General features: G+C 36.6%; 2 protein-coding genes and 1 long non-coding RNA gene across 12 annotated transcripts in view; 2 read left to right on the top strand and 1 right to left on the bottom strand.

Moving 5' to 3' along the window:
• LOC125801060 (polymeric immunoglobulin receptor-like) overlaps window positions 1–24,109 on the bottom strand; it is a 96,127-nt gene that overhangs the window by 59,552 nt on the left and 12,466 nt on the right. The window lies entirely within an intron of this gene.
• The window catches only part of LOC111194609 (CMRF35-like molecule 1), a 70,962-nt gene that overhangs the window by 42,377 nt on the left and 4,476 nt on the right, over window positions 1–24,109 (top strand). For 3 of the 10 annotated variants that reach the window (XM_049476600.1, XM_049476598.1, XM_049476599.1), the window contains exons 4-10: window positions 16,984–17,049; window positions 18,011–18,035; window positions 19,061–19,152; window positions 21,261–21,313; window positions 21,458–21,514; window positions 22,953–23,027; window positions 23,408–23,464. In XM_049476600.1, the coding sequence (XP_049332557.1) occupies window positions 16,984–17,049; window positions 18,011–18,035; window positions 19,061–19,152; window positions 21,261–21,313; window positions 21,458–21,514; window positions 22,953–23,027; window positions 23,408–23,464 (425 nt within the window). Of the gene's footprint in view, window positions 1–6,432; window positions 6,727–14,438; window positions 14,737–16,144; window positions 16,463–16,590; window positions 16,885–16,983; window positions 17,050–18,010; window positions 18,036–19,060; window positions 19,153–21,260; window positions 21,314–21,457; window positions 21,515–22,952; window positions 23,028–23,407; window positions 23,465–24,109 lie in introns of those variants that run through there. The other 7 variants (XM_049476603.1, XM_049476602.1, XM_049476601.1 and 4 more) reach the window with 6 other exon arrangements.
• LOC125801065 (uncharacterized) lies at window positions 423–2,079 on the top strand. The gene is made up of 3 exons (XR_007438559.1): window positions 423–485; window positions 707–740; window positions 1,927–2,079. It is a non-coding gene; the product is annotated as an uncharacterized LOC125801065 (long non-coding RNA).

Genomic DNA, 24,109 nt, shown 5'->3' with positions numbered 1-24,109 from the left:
TAGTTCTGGCAGTGGGAAAACACTACAGGTAAATGTGGCCCAAATTTGGTCTTTTTCTTAACTTGTGGCACAGATGTGTTGTTTGTGTGGCAAAAACACACTAAATCTGATATTTTGGGCCACATCAATATATGCCATTGAAATCCGATAAATGATTTTAATGTCAAATTGGATTTAGGGCGTGTCATGTGTCTTTTATATTGTGACAGGGCAACAAAAACAAACAAACACCTTGAACGGCTTAAAGTGCACAAAAGTACTAATTCTCTTACTTATTTGCTACTTTCATCCCAACAATTTTCAGTAAATTCCTGCAGTCACAGTGTTTGCATTACTGTAACCGTAAGAGAGAATGACTGAATGTCGTGAAATTAACATAACTTATTTATTTCTTCTTTTTTTTTTTTACTTTATATTTGTAGCAGCTGTGACTTATACAGGAACTGGAAAATCGGAGAAAACCAAAGCTTTTACAAATCCAACAGGTGCGTTTTTGTTTTGTTTAAAAAAGTATTTCACCTTTTCCTATGTACTTATCTAGTATATCTAGTATTTGTGCAGTAATCTAAAACAGTATATTATTGTAGGGTATTTTTGTTTCTTTGGAGCAATTGATGATCCATAATAAATCATAATATATAGAGAGAGTCAACACTGGTACTGTAACAATAATAATTCTTATTTTCTCGATTTTTTGGGGGAACAGAGAAGACTACGACTTGTGGATCTGGGAAACCCATGTGAGTATAAAACCACATTAAATAGAGAAGAAGATTTCAGTATTGGTCAGTTTTTACTGTGCAGTCAGAGAGCACTGAAGCTGGTTACACCTACAGATATTTAATAAGAGGATCATTAGTAAAACATTTTCAGAGACTTTCAGAGATTTTTTGACTGTAGTTTCTAAACAAGCCACCATTATTTTTAACTACATTATACTCATAGCTCCAGTGCTACTTTGTGCAGTATAAGCTTCCTCTACTTGTTAGCTACATTAGCCTCATAGCTCCAGTGCTAATTGGTGGAATATAAGCTTTCACTACTTGTTAGCTACATTAGCCTCATAGCTCCAGTGCTAATTGGTGGAATATAAGCTTTCACTACTTGTTAGCTACATTAGCCTCATAGCTCCAGTGCTAATTGGTGGAATATAAGCTTTCACTACTTGTTAGCTACATTAGCCTCATAGCTCCAGTGCTAATTGGTGGAATATAAGCTTTCACTACTTGTTAGCTACATTAGCCTCATAATTCCAGTGCTGCTTGGTGGAATATAAGCTTCCACTACTTGTTAGCTACATTAGCTTGATAATTTTAGTGCTAATTGGTGGAATTTAGGCTTCCACTACTTGTTAGCTACCCAAGCTTCATAACTGTAGTTCTAATCTGTGAGGTACAAGCTTCCACTACTTGTTAGCTACATTAGCCTCATAACTGTAGTTCTAATTTGTGAGGTACAAGCTTCCACTACTTGTTAGCTACATTAGCCTCATAGCTCTAGTGCTAATTGGTGCACTATAATCTTCCACGTCTTGTTAGCTACTCAAGCCTCATGACTCAAGTGCTAATTGGTGCAATATAAGCTTCCACTACTTGTTATCTGTCATTTTCCAGAGGCATGGTGGTTTAGGGGTTAATACACTCACCTCTCAGTGCTGGGTCTTGGGTTCAAGTCTCTATCTGGTTGGAGTTTCCATGTTCTTAATTTGGGTTTCCTCCCACAGTCCAAAAGACTTTACCATGGAGATTCAGTTAATACCTGATGTGATAGGCTGCCACTTATCCCTGGTGTGTGTGTAAATGAGTGCTGAATATAAATGGTTGTGTGTAAAACGTGATTGTAAATCCCTGGATGTCTAGAAAGGCACTATAGAAGTGTAATTTCATTTATTCATTTTATTCCTGCTGTGTTTTTTGTTTATTTCAGAGAGCTGGTGGAATTCTGCATGGCTCAGAACTAAACCCCAAAAATGCTGTGAAACCTGGGAAGAGCTGCAGCAACAATTTACTATTAAAATGCATTTCTTTTTAAACAATTTATTTGTAATGTACAGTAAACACATTTTTATATAAAAAAAAAACTGGGAGAATCTCATTTTATTCTATGGCCTCAGTCTTGATGATTTTTTTTTTGTTTGTTTTTGGGTTCCTTGTTTAAAACCCAGCCAGACTACAACACATGTACATAAATCAGCCAGAGCTCATCCACAGGTCTGAACCACTTCCTGATCATAGCATTATCTGGCTGTAAGGGTGCAGAATGTGGCTGGGCAGCCTGCTATGCCACCTTCTTCCACCAGGGGGAAACCCAGAACCAGGAGTTGAAAGGAAAGCTTGACTTCTACTCAGGTAAAATCAAGCAGCTTTTCCCTTCCAAAACGTGCCACCGGAAGTGTGCTGGACCATTTGATGAGAGGACCATTTGAGTTAAGCTATCCATTCACCTCCATTCATTTCGGGGTGTCTTTGAACTAATAATAAATGTATTTCCAAGCCGTTTTTGATTATGACACGGCCCTTTTTTATTTTTATTTATTTATTTTTTTTTTCTGCCATTTGATCCATAAGATTAATAATCTGTTCATAGCTTTAGAAAATAACATTTTTATAGAACTATGCTAACGATGACGTAAAAAGACAGCGACTCAAAATACCGTGCTGTAATGTTTGGAGAAGTTGCTCCTCTTAATTTAAAAGTACAGAGCCGATTGAATTAGAACAGGGTCAAAGTAACCTTTTATTATGTAAATATAATACTACTACTTACACTGATAATAGTAGATAGTAAGATATTAGTAAATAGAAGTAAGATAGACTATGAGAATTATAATTTGGGCTCTCCAAATGGAAAAGCCCAAATTTAGCCTGGTCACAAGCTGACCCTACATAGTGCATGTTGGGGTCAGTTTGTAAGGCTGATGGTGGCCTTTGATGGACCTCCTACTGTCCCAGATGGGAGTCTGGGGAGCTGGAGGTTCATTGATGAGGGCATCACCAAGTCGATCCAGGTGTGTAAAATTCTAAAACTCTTAGAAAGGTTTCAAGAATTTCCCCTCGGGGATCAATAAAGTATCTATCTATCTATGTATAATGTATAGATATAACTATAATTTATATTACACATTTATTATTATCATTACAGAGTTTCTAAATGCTTGTTATTATAGACAAACTATGAATATTCCTCAGTAAATCCGTGGACTAATATTGGGTATCAGTAATTCTAGTCTATATCTGCTGTTCATTCAATAAAAGCCCCATTCTGGGACGGAATGGAGCTTTTCTCACTGTGGAGTGAATAGGTCTGTGCAGCTCCTATAAACAGTACAGTTGTTTGCACGGCACGCGAAAGATTTGCGTCATGCTGGAGCCTGCACAATCTCTCACTTTCCCGGTTAACGCCCCACGAGAAGACGATCAGGAAGTGACACGATTGGCCTCACCTGGCTCCGTTGAAATTAGCGGGATGGCTTGGTCCAGTTAATATATACTGTCAATGGGTAAAATAAACTGATAATACAACTCTGAAGTTTATGTTATGTTATGTTTACACTAAACATAACATAACAGAGTGTTGAGTTTTCACGTGTAAAATAACACACAACTAAGAAGAAAGAAGTGAGACAAATAGGTCACGGAGTATGAAACGCAGACTTTGTACTTATCATGCTCTAAAATGGGAGGTGTAAGTGTGTAAAAGACCTGTTTGGTCATTTGTCATTGGTCAATTTCCACCATTTCTAAAACCAGCTGGTCTCAAGATGGAACAGTAACTTGTTTCAAAGCTTAGGCTGAAAGGTAGGTAAAGTTAGGGCGTGTCCTCTGTAGGACTGTCTTATAAAGACTCCTTTTCAGTAGCCTTTTGGTCACAGATATGAAACAGTCTAATGAGACTTTGTGGTGACATCACAAGAAAGGTCTTGCCCCTTGAAAATGTGGCTTTACATCTCTTCTAAGAAATGTTTTACATTTTTTTTATTTTACATTTTATTTTTATTTTTTTCACTTTTATATATTTTACATGTGCATAAAATGTTGGGTAACTGAGGCCTGGGACAGATACATTAGCTGCGCCCTCAGATTTGCTTTGAATGTTTGCTGCATTTCTCAGCTGTATAAGGAAGGCCTTCAGTTTGGGACAGCCCTCTATAGCAGAACAGTCTAGAAATGATGCACAGACTAGATCCAGCAAGTCAAATTCAATGCTATTGACTCTGAATGTTGTTCTAAGTTATATATAGGTGATTTGTGACACCTTTTTCTGAGAAGCTCAGCACAGTTGTACAGAATTAGACCCTGTCAAGAAGTCACTTCAGTTTGCAGAACTGCCGCTCACTGGACGAAAACTGCTGAGAAATCTGAATTAGGAGATCAGAAATTCTGGAAATACCTGAACTCATTTCTCGATTTATACTAAAGCTTTATTTAACATGTGTCTTGAATTAACTTTCTCTTTGAGTAAAATATTAGAGGAAGTTCTGCATTATTACAAGCTGCTGCTGCTGCTGCTGTTTCTCTTTCTTCTATTCTTCTAATAAGAGTGAGAGATCGCCAAAAAAGGGAAGAACAAACTTCAGTCTTCAGTCAAGCTGCTTCACGCAGAAACAGGAAGAGTTTTAGTGTTCAGAGACTCAGAACAGAATCATGCACTTCTACTCTCTCATCAGTTCTTTAATTCTCTCTGTGTTTCTGCTCTTCATCTCAGGTAAGATCAATACTGGATCATTCCTCTTCCTCACTCACTGATTTAAACCATAGACTCTGTTTTTAACATTTTATATGAAGATCTGCTGTATGTTAACTTTCTATGTACTTGCAGTGAACTACTCAGTATCCACTATGAGTGCACAAGGAAATACTGAGTATTCACTAAGAATTATTAAGTATGCACTAGGATTTATTGGGTACTCACAACTAATTATTGACTATTCACTAGGAATTTATTAATATTCACTATGAATTATTGAGTTTGCACTAGGAATTATTAAGTATGGACTTGGAATTATTGAGTATTCACTATGCATTATTGAGTATTCACAACTAATTATTGAGCATTCACTAGGATTTATTGAGTTCACAATTATTCACAAGGAATTATTGAGTTTGCACTAGGAATTATTAAGTATGCACTAGGAAGTATTGAGTATGCACTATAAATTGCTGAGTTTGCACTAGACATTATTGAGTATGCATTAGGAATTATTAAGTATTCTTTAGGAATGATTGAGTATTCACAATGATAATTTGAGTATGAAATTGGAATTTTTGAGTATTTCACTAAAAATTATTGAGTATGCACTAAGAGTTATTGAGTATTCACAACTAATTATTCAGCATACACTAGGAATTATTGACAATTCACAAGGAATTATTGAGTATGAACTAGGAATTATTGAGTATGCAGTAGGAATTATTGAGTATGCACTAGGAATTATTGAGTTTGCATTATGAATTATTGAGTATGGACTAGAAATTATTGAGAATTCAGTATGATTTATCGAGTATGCACTTCAGTTTTTTGAGTATTCACTATGAATTATTTAGTATGCACTGGGAATTATTGAGTATTCATCACAAATTATTCAATATGCACTAGGAATTATTGAGTATGCACTAATGATGATTGAATACGCACTGGAAATGATTGAGTATTCACTGTGAATTATCTGGTATTCACAGTTAATTATTGAGTATTCACAATTAATTATTCATTATCCAAAATAAATTACTCAGTCACTACTATGAATTATTGACCATCTACTATCAATTACGCTACAGTGTATAACTGAGTATCTACTATTAATTGACCAAAATCGATGACTCTATTAGTCTATCAATTATTCAGTATCCACTGTGAATTATTCAGTATAAACTGTGAATTATGTAATTATTGTGGTGCATGGAAGACATCTTTGAGTGTTTAAGTCTTGCACTGATTAGTACTGAAGAAGCTGGATTTGGTGTGAAATTCTGCTTCTTTTCTGCAGGTTCTGAGAGCGTGAGGACACTGAATCATTTAACTGTAAGAAGAGGAGGATCTCTCACTGTTCCTTGTTTATATGAAGCGGAATATAAATCAAACCGTAAATACTGGTGTAAGGGGAGAACCTGGTCCTCATGTAGCATAGTAGCCTACGCCAACACAAGTAATACAGGAATATCAATCACTGATCATCCATCCCAGAAAATGTTTACTGTTGATCTGAAGAACCTCCAAGACTCTGACTCTGGATGGTACCGGTGTGTTGTGGAAATCGATAGGGCTGCAGATGACGTGTATTCTGTGTATCTGACGGTCAGTTCAGGTAAGTCAGAGTCTCTCTGTGTGAATCAGAACATCTTCACTGTAGTTTAAGGCTTGTAAGACGTGTTTCTCTTATGATGGAGATGATTTGTTGAGTTTCCACCAATCATTCTCTGCTCCTTCATTCAGATCCTGCTGTGTGGGTGGAGAACAGCACTGTGATTGGTCAGGAAGGGGGCGGAGTCAGTGTCCAGGGTTTCTACAGCTCTGGATATAAGAATGAAGAGAAGAAGTGGTGCAGAGTTAAAACCTGGAGCTGCTACCCATTCCAGAATTCAACAGTGAAGATCAGTGATGATAAGAACAATAGATCCTTCAGAGTGGAGATGATTGGGCTGCAGGAGAGTGATGCTGGCTGGTACTGGTTCAGTACAGGAGATTTGGGAGTTACTGTTCACCTCACCGTCACTGAAAGACCTACAAGTAAGATGATATTAATTTCAGTAATCAGAAATATCTGCTGATCATCATCATGCTGTAATGTTCTATATTAACTGGTTTCTCCTGTTCAAAATAAGAACAGTAATTTTTCTTAGGAATCAAGCAGCAAACACTTTATTTTGATAAACTATATTTATTCATGTATTTACCTCCCCTTTATCTTATTTATTACTGCCTGGGGAAATAGTTAGCAGGTTCTGGCAGTGAGAAAACTGTAATCTTGAAGTCTTGCAAAGCTACATTCACACTGCAGGTAAACATGGCCAACATTTGGTCTTTTTCATAACTTGTGGCACAGATTTGTTATTTGTGTTGCAGTGTGACAACAAAAAAACACTGAATCTGATATTTTTATTCTAATTTAGGCTGCATCAATATATGGCACTGAAATCTGATAAATGACTTTAACGTCAAATTTAAGGATACACACTTGCAGCATCAAAGGAGAAATAAAGCGTAAAAATGAAGAAAGCACACAAACTATCGAAGTGTCTGTGTGTCTGAATACCATTCTCTTTTTATAATGAGCTTGAGTGAAGTATCAGTGATGAGCCCAGCTTTCAGACAGAACCTCCTATCTCCTCTAATTCTTCTTGTGAAGCTGTATTGTGCATGTGTGTCATTTACACAGAGGGAGCTGTTCAAACAAAAAGATAGTGTGAACAGCCCAAAATAAACATCAGATTTGTTCAGAAAATCGGATTTGGGCCGTATTTACTGTGAATGCATCATACATTATTGAGAATTCACTACTAAGGAAATATTGAGTATTCACTAGAAATTATGGAATATTCACTAAGAAATATTGAGTATGCCCTAGGAATTATTGAGTATTCACTATGAATTATTGATTATTCACTAGGAATTATTGAATATTCACTAGGAATTATTGAGTATTCACTAGGAATTATTGAGTATTCACTAGGAATTATTGAGTATTCACTATGAATTATTGAATATTCACTATGAATTATTGAGTATTCACTAGGAATTATTGAATATTCATTATGAATTATTGAATATTCACTAGGAATTATTGAGTATTCACTAGGAATTATTGAGTATTCACTAGGAATTATTGAGTATTCACTAGAAATTATGGAATATTCACTATGAAATATTTAGTATGCCCTAGGAATTATTGAGTATTCACTATGAATTATTGAATATTCACTAGGAATTATTGAGTATTCACTATGAATTATTGAATATTCACTAGGAATTATTGAATATTCATTGTGAATTATTGAGTATTCACTAGGAAGTATTGAATATTCACTAGGAATTATTGATTATTCACTAGGAATTATTGAATATTCACTAGGAATTATTGAGTATTCACTAGGAAGTATATGCCTGTTTTGTGAATGTAGCCCAAGAGATGCCAAAAAGTGTTTGGCCTGAACACATGCAGTTTCATAAATGCTCCAGAGGCAGAAAACAGAAAAGCTTGTTCAACAGATTTTCATTTATTGTACCAGTACATAAAAAACAGTCTAAATGTATTTTCCCACACAACTACAAGTTTATTGAACATTTATTTTGCCTTTTCTATGATTTGGCCAAACAGCCTAATAATTTCAGTACATCCCTGCAGTCAAAGTGTTTGCTTTTCTGTAACAGTAAGAGAGAATGACTGAATGTTGTGAAACTAACAGCACTAATTTATTTCTTCATTTTTTACCTCATATTTGTAGCAACTGTGACTTCAACTACTGGAAAATCTGAGAAACCCGAGGCTCCTACTAATCCTCCAGGTACGTCTTTATTATCATATGCTCTTGTTCAAGAAATAAATAATGAAAAAAATAATAATTTCACCTATTATTCTGTTGTTTTCTAGAATATCTATTTTTTATTTAGTTTTACAATATTGTAATAATTCTTGTTTTCTCCATTTTTTGAGGAACAGAAGAGACTACGACTTGTGGATCTGGGAAACCCATGTGAGTATAAAAGCACATTAAATACAAAAGAAGATTTCAGTATTGGTCAGTATTTACTCTGTAGTAGGGACCACTGAAGCTGTTTACACCTACAGATATTTAGTAAGGTTGTTAGTTTTAGTGAAGACCATTTTCAGAGAGTTTCAGAGATTTTTTGACTATAATACAGGAGGCTGCAGTTTCAGAACAAGCCACCATTATTTTTAGCTACTTTATACTCATAGCTCCAGTGCTAATTTGTGCTAACTATAATAGCCTCATTGCTCTAGTGCTTAGTGGTGGAATATAAGCTTCCACTACTTGTTATCTGGGATTTTAATCTGTGGGTAGTGAGATTAGTGGTCACCTCTCAGTGCTGGGTTCTTGGATTCAAGTCCCTATCTGGGTGGAGTTTCCTTGCCCCCCCCCCCCTTGCCCCCCCCCCCCCCCGTCTGTGTGGGCTTCAAACACATGAATATCAGGTAAATCAGATGCAGTCCTCCAGGTGGATGGTCATTTCCAGTTGAGAGGATGATGTGCGGGATCAGCTGGTGTGTGTGTGTGTGTGGATGAGTGCTGGGTATTAATAGGTATATGTAAAAGTGATTATAAATCCCTGGGTGTCTAGAAAGGCGCTATAGAAGTGTAACTTCATTCATTTATTTTATTCCTGATTTGTTTGTGTTTCAGAGAGCTGTTGGAATTCTGCAGGGCTCAGAACTAAACCCCAAAACGCAGTGAAACCTGGAAACGGCCAAGTATTTATGAAGATGAACTGCTTTGAAGGATTTGTTCCTGAGCTTAAGAGTCTTAAAATTAGTGCCTAGGAAGAGCTGCAGCAACAATTTACTTATTTAATGCATTTAATTGATTTAATTATATAAACAATTCATTTGTAATGTACAGTAAACACATTTTTATTTGAAAAACTGGGAGATAGACTCTCACTTTATTCTTTGGCCTCAGGAACGTCTGACATGATGAGCTTATTTTATTGAATTCTTTGTTTAAAGCCCAGCCAGACTACAACACATACAAAAGTACATACAGTGCCTTGCGAAAGTATTCACCCCCCTTTACATTTTTCACATTTTGTTACCTCACAACCTGGAATCCAAAGGGAATATTTGAGGGTCTGCATCATTTAATTTACAGACCATGCATACAACATTCAACATTTAACCTTTCTTTTATTGTGAAGCAAACAACAAATAGGACAAAATAACTGAAAACATCAGTGTGCATAACTATTCACCCCCGTAAGTCAGTACTTTGTAGAGCCACCTTTTGCAGCAATTACAGCTGCAAGTCGCTTTGGATAAGTCTCTATGAGCTTGCCACATCTTGCCACTGGAATTTTTGCCCATTCCTCATGGCAAAACTGCTCCAGCTCCTTCAAGTTAGATGGTTTCCGTTGGTGAACAGCAATCTTCAAGTCTGACCACAGATTCTCAATTGGATTAAGGTCTGGGCTTTGACTAGGCCATTCCAATATGTTTACACGTTTCCTCTTGAACCACTCAAGTGTTGCTTTAGCAGTATGCTTTGGGTCATTGTCCAGTTGGAAGGTAAATCTCCGCCCTAGTCTCAAATCACTGACAGACGTAAACAGGTTTTGCTCAAGAATATCCCTGTATTTAGCACCATCCATCTTCCCCTCGACTCGGACCAGTTTTCCAGTCTCTGCTGCTGAAAAACACCCCCACAGCATGATGCTTCCACCACCATGTTTCACTGTGGGGATGGTGTTCTTGGGGTGATGAGATGTGTTGGGTTTGCGCCAGACATAGCGTTTTCCTTGGTGGCCAAAAAGTTCAATTTTGGTCTCATCTGACCACAGTACCTTCCTCCATACAGTTTGGGAGTCTCCCACATGCCTTTTTGCAAACTCGAAACGAGCCTTCCTATTTTTGCCTGTAAGTAAAGGTTTTTTTCTGGCCACTCTTCCATAAAGCCCAACTCTATGGAGTGTACGGCTTATTGTGGTCATATGAACAGATACTCCAGTCTCTGCTTGGGAACTCTGCAGCTCCTTCAGGGTTACCTTTGGTCTCTGTGCTGCCTCTCTGATTAATTAATTAATTCATTCATTAATTAATGCCCTCCTTGACCAGGCTGAGAGTTTTGGTGGGCGGCCCTCTCTTGGCAGGTTTATTGTGGTACCATATTCTTTCCATTTGATGATGATGGATTTGATGGTGCTCCGGGGGATCATCAGAGATTTGGATATTTTTTTATAACCCAACCCTGACTTATACTTCTCTACAACTTTATCCCTCACTTGCTTGGAGAGCTCCTTGGTCTTCATGGTGTTGTTTGGTTAGCTTAATGGTGTTGCAGCCTCTGGGGCCTTTCAGAAAAGGTGTGTATATACTGACAGATGTGACACTTCATTTCACTAAGCATGTGACTTCTGAAGGTAATTGGTTGCACCAGAACTTTTTAGGGGCTTCATAACAAAGGGGGTGAATACATATGCACATGCCAATTTTCAGTTTTTTATTTTCATATTTTCTTTATATACATATTTTTTTTTCTCATTTCACTTCTAAAACGTAGACTATTTTGTGCAGATGCATCACATTCAATTCAGATTAAAAAAATACATACAGGTTGTAATGTAGTAAAATAGGGAAATAATCCAAGGGGGTGAATACTTTTGCAAGGCACTGTAATCATCCAGAGCTCATTCACAGGTCTGAACCACTTCCTGATCATAGCATTATCTGGCTGTAAGGGTGCAGAATGTGGCTGAGCAAACTGCTATGCCACCTTTATCCACCAGAGGGAAACCCAGAACCACTACACCCTAATTACAAGCGATTAGCAACACCTGTTCCTCTCCTATTTAAGGAAAGCCAACCAAAAGCAGTGTGTAAGACTGGTGGAGGAGAACATGATGCCAAAATGCATGAAAACTGTGATTTAAAAAGCAGGAAAATATTGATTTCTGAGCTCTTAAAACTTTATGAAAATTAACTTTGCATTATTTAAGCGTTATTTCAGCCATTTCTCATTTTCTGCAAATAAATGGTCAAAATGACAATATTTTTATTTGGGATTCGGGAGAAATGTTGTCTGTAGTTTATAGATTAAAACAACAATGTTCATTTTATTCAAACATAAACCTATAAATAGCTAAATCAGAGAAACTGATTCAGAAAATAAAGTGGTCTCTTATTTTTTTCCAGAGCTGTATATATCTTCTTTGTTCATCCTTCCTACTTCCATTTTCTCTGGTTGCCCTTAGTTATTTAGTTTGTTCCTTGTTTCTTTTCAATTCTGCACTTGGTCCTTATGTAAATAGTTCAGTTGGTAGCTCAATTACTTTACTCTGGTCTCCCACCCATAGGGTTTGTGGTTCAAATCCACCTTCAAGGAACGTGTCATGTTATACTGGCTAAGTTTCATCTTTTGTCTATTCTGACTGCTCTTCTATAGCATTTATTGGTGGTTTTCTAAACTAGACAGCATTTTGAATACATATTTGCCCTTGAAAGAAAAATATAGTCTACGATTCGGCTTAATCCTATTCTAGAATGTGATCCTTTGGGCTTAAGTTAAGTTTCATCATAAACTGTCTTTATCCTGGGTCTAAGTAATTTTATTTTCATATAATTTGTTCTACTAGTGTGCTACTAAAGTGTTCTAATGCTATTAAAATGTCTTTGTTTTATCCATTCATCCTCTTGCTTTCTTATTCCTGGTTCATTGAGTCCTCACACCTGTTCTTACATCTGTATTTTGTTTCTCTGGTCCGAATCAGTTAAATAGTTTGATTACTTTGAGCTTTTCCCTCTTTGTTTGGTTTGGTTTCACACAAGGAAAATCCCAAGTGCACCAAAATGCATCACAGCAAATAATGTGAACATGTTGTATCTACTGATTGGTCAGAGCTGTGCTTTTCACCTTTTTTTTAATGGGACGGCGGAGTCGAAACTGATAAGTTGCAGTGGTGCTGGTAAAGGGAGTTATACGGACAAGAATGGTGAGCGCTGCACATACCGTGTTCAGTGTGAAAACAGTTTAGCACGTAGCAGCAGTAGAGACGGAGTTTGTACATGGCTGTAGTAATAATAATTACTAATTATCTGAGTAATAAATCAAGATAAACTGCATTTGAGGAGTACATATTTGATAAGATCAAAGTTGCATCATGTTCTCACCAAAAATGAATCACTCCATACCTCTCTTGTTGGCCTCTAAGCAGTATTTTTTTCTGATAATGTTTTTTCTCGCCTCACCTAACCAAAATTGTACTGGTGTGTAAACACCCTTAGAGAAGTGGCCGTGCAATTGGAAAATCACCAACATAATACTCTAAACTAGAGGTGTGCACTACTTAAAAAAAAGTATTGGGGACACTTGCTCATTTATTGTTTCTTCTTAAAATTAATATCATATTAAAAAAACGTATCCTTTTTTGTACTTTTTTTTTTACGGATAATCTGTACACATTTGGCAGCTGTAGTCAAACATCTGTTTCTCCTACCAGTTTCTTGCAAGGTTTCTTGCAAATTTCCACCAGGAGCATGATGGGAAATGTAGTTTGCAAAAGGAACCTAGTTCTGAACTATAGTTCAGTCTTTTAAAATGAGTCTTCTCAAATGTCTGGATACAGGGCAGATCTGTGTAACAGGGTGTTGAGCTTAAAAATAAAATAACACACAAAACAAAGAGGAGAGAGACAAATAGTTTACAGAGTATGAAATGCACTATGTACTAATCATACTTTAAAAATAGAAGGTTTATTTTGTAAAACAAATGTTAAGTAATTTCTCATTGGTCACTTTCTGTCATTTAAGACCATCTGAAACCAGTTATCAGCAAAAGCTGGTCTCAAGATGTAACAGTAACTTTACTATCAATAACTTAATAACTTAAGAAGCTGTGTTTTAAAGCCTAGGCTGAAATGTAGGTCAAGTTAGGGTCTGTCCTTTGTAGGACTGGTGTCAAACTTTATCCGTGAAGGGTCGCGGGGGGGGCTGGAGCCTATCCCAGCAGGCATCGGGCGGAAGGCAGGATACACCCTGGACAGGCCGCCAATTGAAGGGCTATTTATACTAAGAGTAATTAGTATTCAGGAGAAAAACTTCCTGGTTTATGCCATGTTAAGTGTCATGTGATCAGATGAGTGAGTGATGTTGATGTGTGGTGCATTCTGGGTAGTGTAGTCTGGAGACTTGAAATCGCAGGCAGAGCGATGGAAGAGTGTGGGAGAGATTTGAAAGCTGTCCTATGAAGACTTTTTCTCAGTAGCCTATTGTTCACAGATATGAAACAGTCTAATGAGACTTTGTGGTGACATCACCAAAAAGGTCTTGCCTCTTGAAAATGTGGCTTTTCATCTCTTCTAAGAAATGTTTTACATTTTAATTTCTTTTCCACTTTTACATATTTTACATGTGCATAGAATTGTGGGTAACTGAGGACTGGGAAGGATACATTAGCTGTGCCCTCAGATTTGCTTTGAATGTTTGTTGCATTTCTCATCTGTATAAGGAAGGCCTTCAGTTTGGGACAGCCCTCTATAGCAGAACAGTCTAGAAATGATGCACAGACTAGATGCAGCAAGTCAAATTCAATGCTATTGACTCTGAATGTTGTTCTAAGTTATATATAGGTTATTAAGAATTAGACCCTGTCAAGAAGTCACTTCAGTTTGCAGAACTGCCTCTCACTGGACGTGTTTTTTTTTTTTTTTTTTGCACCATGTTGAGAAAACTGTTGAGAAATCTGAATTAGGAGATCAGAAATTCTGGAAACTCATTTCTCGATTTATACTAAAGCTTTATTTAACATGTGTCTTGAATTAACTCTGTTAAATATTAGAGGAAGTTCTGCATTATTACAAGCTGCTGCTGCTGCTGCTGTTTCTCTTTCTTCTATTCTTCTAATAAGAGTGAGAGATCGCCAAAAAAGGGAAGAACAAACTTCAGTCTTCAGTCAAGCTGCTTCACTCAGAAACAGGAAGAGTTTTAGTGTTCAGAGACTCAGAACAGAATCATGCACTTTTACTCTCTCATCAGTTCTTTAATTCTCTCTGTGTTTCTGCTCTTCATCTCAGGTAAGATCAATACTGCATCATTACTCTTCCTCACTCAAACTCACTGATTTAAACCATAGACTCTGTTTATTACATTTTATATGAAGATCTGCTGTATGTTAACTTTCTATGTACTTGCAGTGAACAACTCAGTATCCACTATGAGTGCACAAGGAAATACTGAGTATTCACTAAGAATTATTAAGTATGCACTAGGATTTATTGGGTACTCACAACTAATTATTGACTATTCACTAGGAATTTATTAATATTCACTATGAATTATTGAGTTTGCACTAGGAATTATTAAGTATGGACTTGGAATTATTGAGTATTCACTATGCATTATTGAGTATTCACAACTAATTATTGAGCATTCACTGTGGATTATTGAGTATGCACTAGGAAGTATTGATTATTCACAAGGAATTATTGAGTTTGCACTAGGAAATATTAAGTATGCACTAGGAAGTATTGAGTATGCACTATAAATTGCTGAGTTTGCACTAGACATTATTGAGTATGCATTAGGAATTATTAAGTATGCATTAGGAATTATTGAGCATTCACTAGAAATGATTAAGTATTCTTTAGGAATGATTGAGTATTCACAATGATTCATAATGATAATTTGAGTATGAAATTGGAATTTTTGAGTATTTCACTAAAAATGATTGAGTATGCACTAAGAGTTATTGAGTATTCACAACTAATTATTCAGCATACACTAGGAATTATTGAGTATGCAGTAGGAATTATTGACAATTCACAAGGAATTATTGAGTATGCACTAGGAATTATTGAGTATGCAGTAGGAATTATTGAGTATGCAGTAGGAATTATTGAGTATGCAGTAGGAATTATTGAGTATGCACTAGGAATTATTGAGTATGCATTATGAATTATTGAGTATGGACTAGAAATTATTGAGAATTCAGTATGATTTATCGAGTATGCACTTCAATTTTTTGAGTATTCACTATGAATTTTTTAGTATGCACTGGGAATTATTGAGTATTCATCACAAATTATTCAATATGCACTAGGAATTATTGAGTATGCACTAATGATGATTGAATACGCACTGGAAATGATTGAGTATTCACTGTGAATTATCTGGTATTCACAGTTAATTATTGAGTATTCACAATGAATTATTCATTATCCAAAATAAATTACTCAGTCACTACTATAAATTATTGACCATCTACTATCAATTACGCTACAGTGTATAACTGAGTATCTACTATTAATTGACCAAAATCGATGACTCTATCAATTATTCAGTATCCACAGTGAATTATTCAGTATAAACTGTGAATTATGTAATTATTGTGGTGCATGGAAGACATCTTTGAGTGTTTAAGTCTTGTACTGATTAGTACTGAAGAAGCTGGATTTGGTGTGAAATTCTGCTTCTTTTCTGCAGGTTCTGAGAGCGTGAAGACACTGAAGCATTTAACTGTAAGAGGAGGAGGATCTCTCACTGTTCCTTGTTTATATGAGGAGAAATATAAATCAAACCGTAAATACTGGTGTAAGGGGGAACACTGGATCTCATGTAGAATAGTAGCCTACGCCAACACAAATAATACAGGAATATCAATCACTGATCATCCATCCCAGAATATGTTTACTGTGGATCTGAAGAAACTCCAAGACTCTGACTCTGGATGGTACTGGTGTGCTGTGGAAATCGGTGGGGATGTAGATGTCAGGGATTATGTGTATCTGACGGTCAGTTCAGGTAAGTCAGAGTCTCTCTGTGTGAATCAGAACATCTTCACTGTAGTTTAAGGCTTGTAAGACGTGTTTCTCTTATGATGGAGATGATTTGTTGAGTTTCCACCACTCATTCTCTGCTCCTTCATTCAGATCCTGCTGTGTGGGTGGAGAACAGTAGAGTGATTGGTCAGGAAGGGGGCGGAGTCAGTGTCCAGGGTAACTACAGCTCTGGATATGAGAATAAAGAGAAGAAGTGGTGCAGATTTAAAGACTGGAGCTGCTACCCTTTGCAGAATTCAACAGTGAAGATCAGTGATGATAAGAACAATAGATCCTTCAGAGTGGAGATGATTGGGCTGCAGAAGAGTGATGCTGGCTGGTACTGGTTCAGTGCAGGAGGTGTGGGAGTTACTGTTCACCTCACCGTCACTGAAAGACCTACAGGTAAGATGATATTAATATCAGTAATCAGAAATATCTGCTGATCATCATCATGCTGTAATGTTCTTCCACTAACATCAACTGCTTTCTCCTGTTCAACAGCAACAACAGCAGCTGTGACTACACTTCCTACCACTCAGAAAACTACCCCCCATCAGAGCACTTCAAGTACGATCAGTTTTAAAACTCTCTTTATATGTATATAATTAGCTTAGCTTAGTTTTGGCTTTCTTACAGTTTATTCTACTCAAAATCAGATCCAGGCTTTAAAGTACAGTCTTGTAGCTTCAGACCGAATGAGCGGAGTTTACCATTTGTCTTCCGAGCTAACAGATATATGTAAATGTGTGACAACATGGAAATGATCAATTTAAAAACATTATTTTTTCTAGTTTCCATATACAGCTCTAAAAAAAAAAACAAGAGACCACTTAAAAATTATGAGTTTCTTTGATTTTACCAAATTGAAAACCTCTGTTATATAATTAAGAGGAAGATGGATGATCACAAGCCATCAAACCAAACTGATCTGCTTAAATTTTTGGCACCAGGAGTAAAGGCATAAAGTTATCCAAAAGCAGACTGGTGTCAAAAGTAGGACTGGTGGAGGAGAACATGATACCAAGATGCATGAAAACTATGATTAAAACCAGGGTTATTCCACCAAATATTGATTTCTGAACTCTTAAAACTTAAATATAAATTTGTTTTCTTTGCATTATTTGAGGTCTGAAAGCTCTGCATCTCTGCATCATTTCTGCAAATAAATGCTCTAAATGACTATTTTTATTTGGAATTTGGGAGAAATGTTGTCTGTAGTTCAAAGAATTAAACAATAATGTTTATTTAACTCAAACATAAACCTATAAATAGCAAAATCAGAGAAACTGATTCAGAAACTGAAGTGCTCTCAATTTTTTTTTCAGAACTGTATTTCTACCTCTTCAAAACTTTCAGTTTTCTCAGATAATTGGTCATAATGTTTTGGCTATTTGTGGTTTTGTGGCTCTGTGTAAGGAACACATGTGCATGTGAAGTGACCTGGATTAAAGAGAACCATATTATGTTATTTTATGTCATTTTATTGTTTAATTAACTTAAATGTATTTTTTATTATTAACATTTCTAGGTTCAGACAGAAAGTCACAGACAGAGTAAGTAGTAAATATTGGTTTAAAACAGATGCACTTTTACACATTTTCTGCATGCTCATGTGTTCTGCACTATTTTTTTTTAAGTGTGAAGAGTGACAGTGTGAGAGTGAGTGGAAGGACGTGTGACTTGTACTTTCTTTTGAACTCACACTTTCTGTGTACTTTACTGCTGTAAACTGTAGATACCTTAGTTTAGAGATACGTCAATATATGACAATGAAAAATCATATAATAGTGATAAAAAATTTATTAATAATGTATCACAATAAAAAAAATAGTATATGTTGCAAGAGCAAAATTTTCTCCCACCCCTAGCTCAGGGTTCCAGACTAACTCTTAATTACCCATTCTCACCAGAGAGGGCCCTAAATTCCAAAAACTAATGGACATTAGCTTTACTATGTAAAGAGGTTGGAGAATGAAACTGAAACACCTGGTTTTAGACCACAATAATATATTGTGGTGACGGACAGTTCTGGTGGAAACAGGAGAGTTGAGGTGCACATTGAATTCTACTGTGATTTGATCAGCCGGGGTTTTATGTTTTTTTGGATATAATCTGGGTTAGCACCTGAACATCCCTTTCAGACGGCTTCCTCTTACAGCTCTCTGGTATGTCACCCATAATGTTGTGTGCATTGCAGTATTTTGAGCTGAACTGTGCTCTTACCCTGCTAATTGAACCTTCACACTCTGCTCTTACTGGTGCAATAATGTGCAATTAATGAAGATTGGCCACCAGGCTGCTCCAATTTAGCCATGAAACCTCCCACACTAAAATGACCAGTGTTTCAGTTTCATTGTCCAACCCCTGTATATCTATATATGTCTTTAAAGAAGTCCAAACTTTTTACTGGTACTGTATATTAACAAATTAAATGAAATTTTTTAGGGAAAAAATGTTATATCTTGGGTTCATACTGTCTGCAGTTAAATAAAAGCAGACGTAAAACAGTCAGCACAGCAATGTAATTAAAGCTAACTTATACTTACTATGTGTTTTTTATTTACTGCCGGGATGGAAGTGCTGAAAATGTCTGGGTTCTGGTGGCTGTAGGTCTGGTTCTTCTGCTGATTCTGTTCAGCCTTCTCACCTATATGTTGAGAAGATCCCTCAGTAAGTATTGATTCTCTACAGTATTCTTCTATATACAGGCCTTCTGATCATATCCTCTTGAGACCCAGCGTCCTCATATGAGGACATTCGATTACTGCTTCTCTGCACCATTATTCTTAATTTTTTTAAATGTTGACCCTTTAGCCTTATATGGAGACACTGCCCGTACTATTAAGTGATCACATGACAACATTATACTTAACTGATTAAAAACAAGATGGCGAGAATCCCAGGCAAAAGTTTCTACAGCCAGTAAAAAAGAGCATCGATTTTTCATGTTTGAAACTAGGTTATTTACTTTCTGTAGAAAGAAAAAAATTAGTTTTTTGACTAATTGGGTCCTTCTGATCCCAAATGGCAAGTTTTTTTTTTTTTTTGCAAAAATGCTTCCTATACAAAGAGAACGTTAAGTTTCTTCTACCTACTCCTGAATAGGTAGAAGAAATTAAAAATGCACACCAAGCTAAAGTCCGGGTCTCAGGAGGATATACTGTCATATACTGTTAGGTCCAATCCCATTTCACCCCTTGGCCCTATCACTTACCTCCCTACCCCTCTGTTTTGTGTGTGAACACCAAGGGGTAGGGGTGTTCTGATTTTCATTAGGCTGGAGGGGTAGGTTAGGAGAAGGGATAGATCTTGTTAACCATTCATACAGAGAATTTTTTAGATGCACACTTCAAACCGAGGGGTATGAGAATCACTGGTAAGATGGCGGAACAAGCAACAAAAGAAACGCACAAATATATGCATTTTCCTTGTTAAAACTGATGATTAGCTCTATATTACCTTAGTTTAATGTGTAGTTTCAATGTTTTATGGCCGAATTCTTCATGACAAGCATAAAAAAGGTTGCTTGTAGTTTGTCTCAGTAGCTAGCTTGCTAACTTTCCTGTTCCACCTTAAATGGTGCAACAGATGGCAGGGGCTGCAGCATTTAAGGCGGAATGGAAAAATTAAATAAAAATTAATAAAAAGCTAATCAAGGCTAATTTCAGCTTCCCATCACAGAGGAATTAAGAAATGGACAGTAATAATTCATTTCTGCAGCATCTTCCCCCTTTCTGAAGACATACAATAAAATACGCCCTAAGGTTAACTAGTTAATCAGCAGCAGCTAGCTTACTGAACTTTAGCGCTCTGATGACGTATCAGGTGCATGAAGGGTTGTCCCAATTCTAAGGGGGAGGATTTCACCCATTCACCCCTGTCAAAAAAAAAGATCCCGCAGAAAAAAACTGAAAAAGCACGTCTAAATCTGTACCCCCGCCATGAAAAGCACCCCCTCTAAATACAGTTAGCTAAAGAAATTATCTCTGCTTTTATCAAGAAGCCGAGAGGGGGTGCTTCTCATGGCAGGGGTGCAGACACTACTATAGTGCCGAATTCAGCACCCCCGCCAGGAAAAGGACACCATTGTAAGAAGTGCTTACAGTAGACAAAATTTAAAACACAGGACCCAACGCTACTGAGTTTTTTTCATAATAATATATAATAATAATAATAATAATAATAATAATAATAATAATAATAATAATAATAATAATAATAATAATAAAAACGAAATTTGTTGTTAGATTATTTTAAATATTATGTGATATCTGATCAGTTTTTGTCCTATGTATATAATTCAGACATTGCACACATATTTTTTTTCTAATTAACATGTAGAGTAACATTTTTGTAAACATAATGTGGAGTAACATGTTTAGGTTGTAAAGTCACCTTTGGTTGGATTTTACTAATAATACTAATAATAAGCAAAAGTGTAGAAAAAAAATATTTAGTTTATTTATGATTAACTATAATTCCGCAAATGTTGTTCTAAGTCACTATAGGGTGGGCTTTGATTAATTTTAGCATATGCCCCCCCACCCCCCCCCCATGTCAAACCCACTCCTACGTCTTTCATTTCACCCCTTCCACTTGTAACACTGTTCCAAGGGGAAGGGTTACCCTCGAAAAGAAGGGGTAGGAGTAAGAGGTAGGGCCAAGGGGTGAAATGGGATTGGACCTTAATTTTTTGCACTTATTATTCATAGGTGAATTAATAATCTTATCTCCATGTACTTTGCTCACCCAATTCAATCTGTCTCTTTCTCTAACAGAGAGTAATCAGAGCGAGGCCAAAGAGAGAGGCAGTGACCCTGCAGTTCACATGGTTAGTACTGTGGTTAATCAGTTGCATCATGTCGTTTTGCAAGGTTTTTTCCTCTCATGGTTTTCAAACCAGTGCAGAAGTTAATGCTGATTTTGAAAGAATAAGGTCCCTTTTACACATAATATCTTTCTTTGTGTTAAACAGACGTCTACAACTGAAAACACACTGATCTACAGTGATGTGATTCATGACAACAAGAAGGTATAGTGTAATATTTCTTTACACCAGTCTAAAGTAAAGTTATTAGTGTCACGGATGAGGAGGATGGACGTAAGTGCAGATTTATATATATTTATTAAACAAACAAGATAAAAAAAAACCCAGAAAACAAGAATAGGATTTATTTTATACTAAGACAAAGACAAGGAATACTAAGAAAACAGGAAACTCTAAAAAACTAACTTCAAACAAAGAATATCCAGAAAATACAAAAACAACAGACCTGGATCGTAGTAACAAAAAGATACTAAGGAACACAAAACATAAACTCTATTCACAAATAAACAGTCACAAAAATACAAAAGACTCCAAAAGCATACACTCATACACTGGCCTATTTATACACAAGGAGGGTGAAGACAGGTAATGAGGGGGCGGGGTTACAAACAAGATACAAGGTGATAACACTAATGGCTAGGGAAGGGCTAGGGCGGGGTCAGGACAATAACAAAATAATGCCAAGTGCTCAAAAAAAGCACATGGCTGCGAACACAAGACAGGACAACAGAGGGCAGGAGCACAGAAAACCAAAAGAGGAAAAAACACAGGCTAATGTGTGACAATTAGGTCATCTCACCGTATGATATAATCACTGTATGTTGACCAGGATAACGATGATACTGTGATTCTGTGATGCTCAATATTTCACAAGACACTTTTCTACAGAACTTCACAGCATCTGTGTTACTGAAGAGGATAAAACACTTCTTAATAAGAAAATATCAGGAATTATGCATTTATTAGTGACAGTTTTACAGAATTTCACAACTGATATTCTTCACAAAAGTTAACCCATTTCACCATTAAGGATCATTTTCACACTGTGCCCAGCACAGTGTGAGCACTGACCATGGAACAAGATTATGTCAGATTATGCGACGCTCCTGTAAAAAATATGTCGGTGTTGTGCTGAATTCAGCACCCCTGCCAGGAAAAGCACCCTCTCTCGGGATTGCGCGCGCTATGCCGCTATGTATGTAATAAAGTGAATGAGATAACCATGACTTTTGGCGTGTATTTGTAAGTAAATTAAAGCAGATTATCTCCCTCCACTTTTATCAAGAGGATGATTCATACGCACTTTCAAGAGAGGGTGCTTTACATGGCGGGGGTGCTGAATGCGGCACAACACCGACTAGCCCACTGTGCAGTGAGTGACATAAGTGTGCTCGGGCACGGATTGTTTAAACGCAGTGTGAGTGCAGGCCAGCAGGGGAGTGTGGAAGGGGACAGACCTGTGCTCCAGTACGATTCAATCAAACCGTGTTTGGTGTGAGTACACCCTTAGTTTCTACTGCTACTCGTAATTCTTTAGGTAATAAACATCTGTGCTGGTATTTAACACACATTGAAACACACATACGTTTTATAATTTTATATTATTACAACATCAGTTATCATGAGTTAATTGTGTCCACAGCCTTCATCATCTGCAGCAGCTTCTGAAAATGAAGTGACCTACAGCTCTGTACGAAGAGCTCGCAAAAAGAAAACTGTGAGTAAACTCTGATTCAAACAGTGTTACAGGCTTCCGATCCAACGTAACTCACCAATGAAAATTTCCCTTCCTCTGTTTTTAAAAATATTTCAGTTCAAACAGATAGACCAGGGATGTCAAACTCATTTTCGGCACAGTGGCTGTCCTCAAAGGGCCAGATCTAACTTATATATGTAACAAAATGTATATAAAATATAAAATAAATGAAACTACTCCTTAATGTATCATATCTGCTCATATCTGTGGTTAATCAGATGCATCATGTCGTTTTGCAAGGTTTTTTCCTCTCATGGTTTTCAAACCAGTGCAGAAGTTAATGCTGATTTTGAAAGAATAAGGTCCCTTTTACACATAATATCTTTCTTTGTGTTAAACAGACGTCTACAACTGAAAACACACTGATCTACAGCGATGTGATTCATGACAACAAGAAGGTATAGTGTAATATTTCTTTACACCAGTCTAAAGTAAAGTTATTAGTGTCACGGATGAGGCGGGTGGACGTAAGTGCAGATTTATATATATTTATTAAACAAACAAGATTAAAAAAAAAAAACCAGAAAACAAGAATAGGATTTATTTTAAACTAAGACAAAGACAAGGAATACTAAGAAAACAGGAAACTCTAAAAAACTAACTTCAAACAAAGAATATCCAGAAAATACAAAAACAACAGACCTGGATCGTAGTAACAAAAAGATACTAAGGACCACAAAACATAAACTCTATTCACAAATAAACAGTCACAAAAATACAAAAGACTCCAAAAGCATACACTCATACACTGGCCTATTTATACACAAGGAGGGTGAAGACAGGTAATGAGGGGGCGGGGTTACAAACAAGATACAAGGTGATAACACTAATGGCTAGGGAAGGGCTAGGGCGGGGTCAGGACAATAACAAAATAATGCCAAGTGCTCAAAAAAAGCACATGGCTGTGAACACAAGACAGGACAACAGAGGGCAGGAGCACAGAAAACCAAAAGAGGAAAAAACACAGGCTAATGTGTGACAATTAGGTCATCTCACCGTATGATATAATCACTGTATGTTGACCAAGATAACGATGATACTGT

Source organism: Astyanax mexicanus, chromosome 4 (genome assembly GCF_023375975.1).
Source record: "Astyanax mexicanus isolate ESR-SI-001 chromosome 4, AstMex3_surface, whole genome shotgun sequence".
In the NCBI taxonomy this organism is placed as follows: Eukaryota; Metazoa; Chordata; class Actinopteri; order Characiformes; family Acestrorhamphidae; genus Astyanax; species Astyanax mexicanus.
Note: the sequence above shows the minus strand (reverse complement) of the source record. Positions and strands in the feature narration are given on the sequence as shown.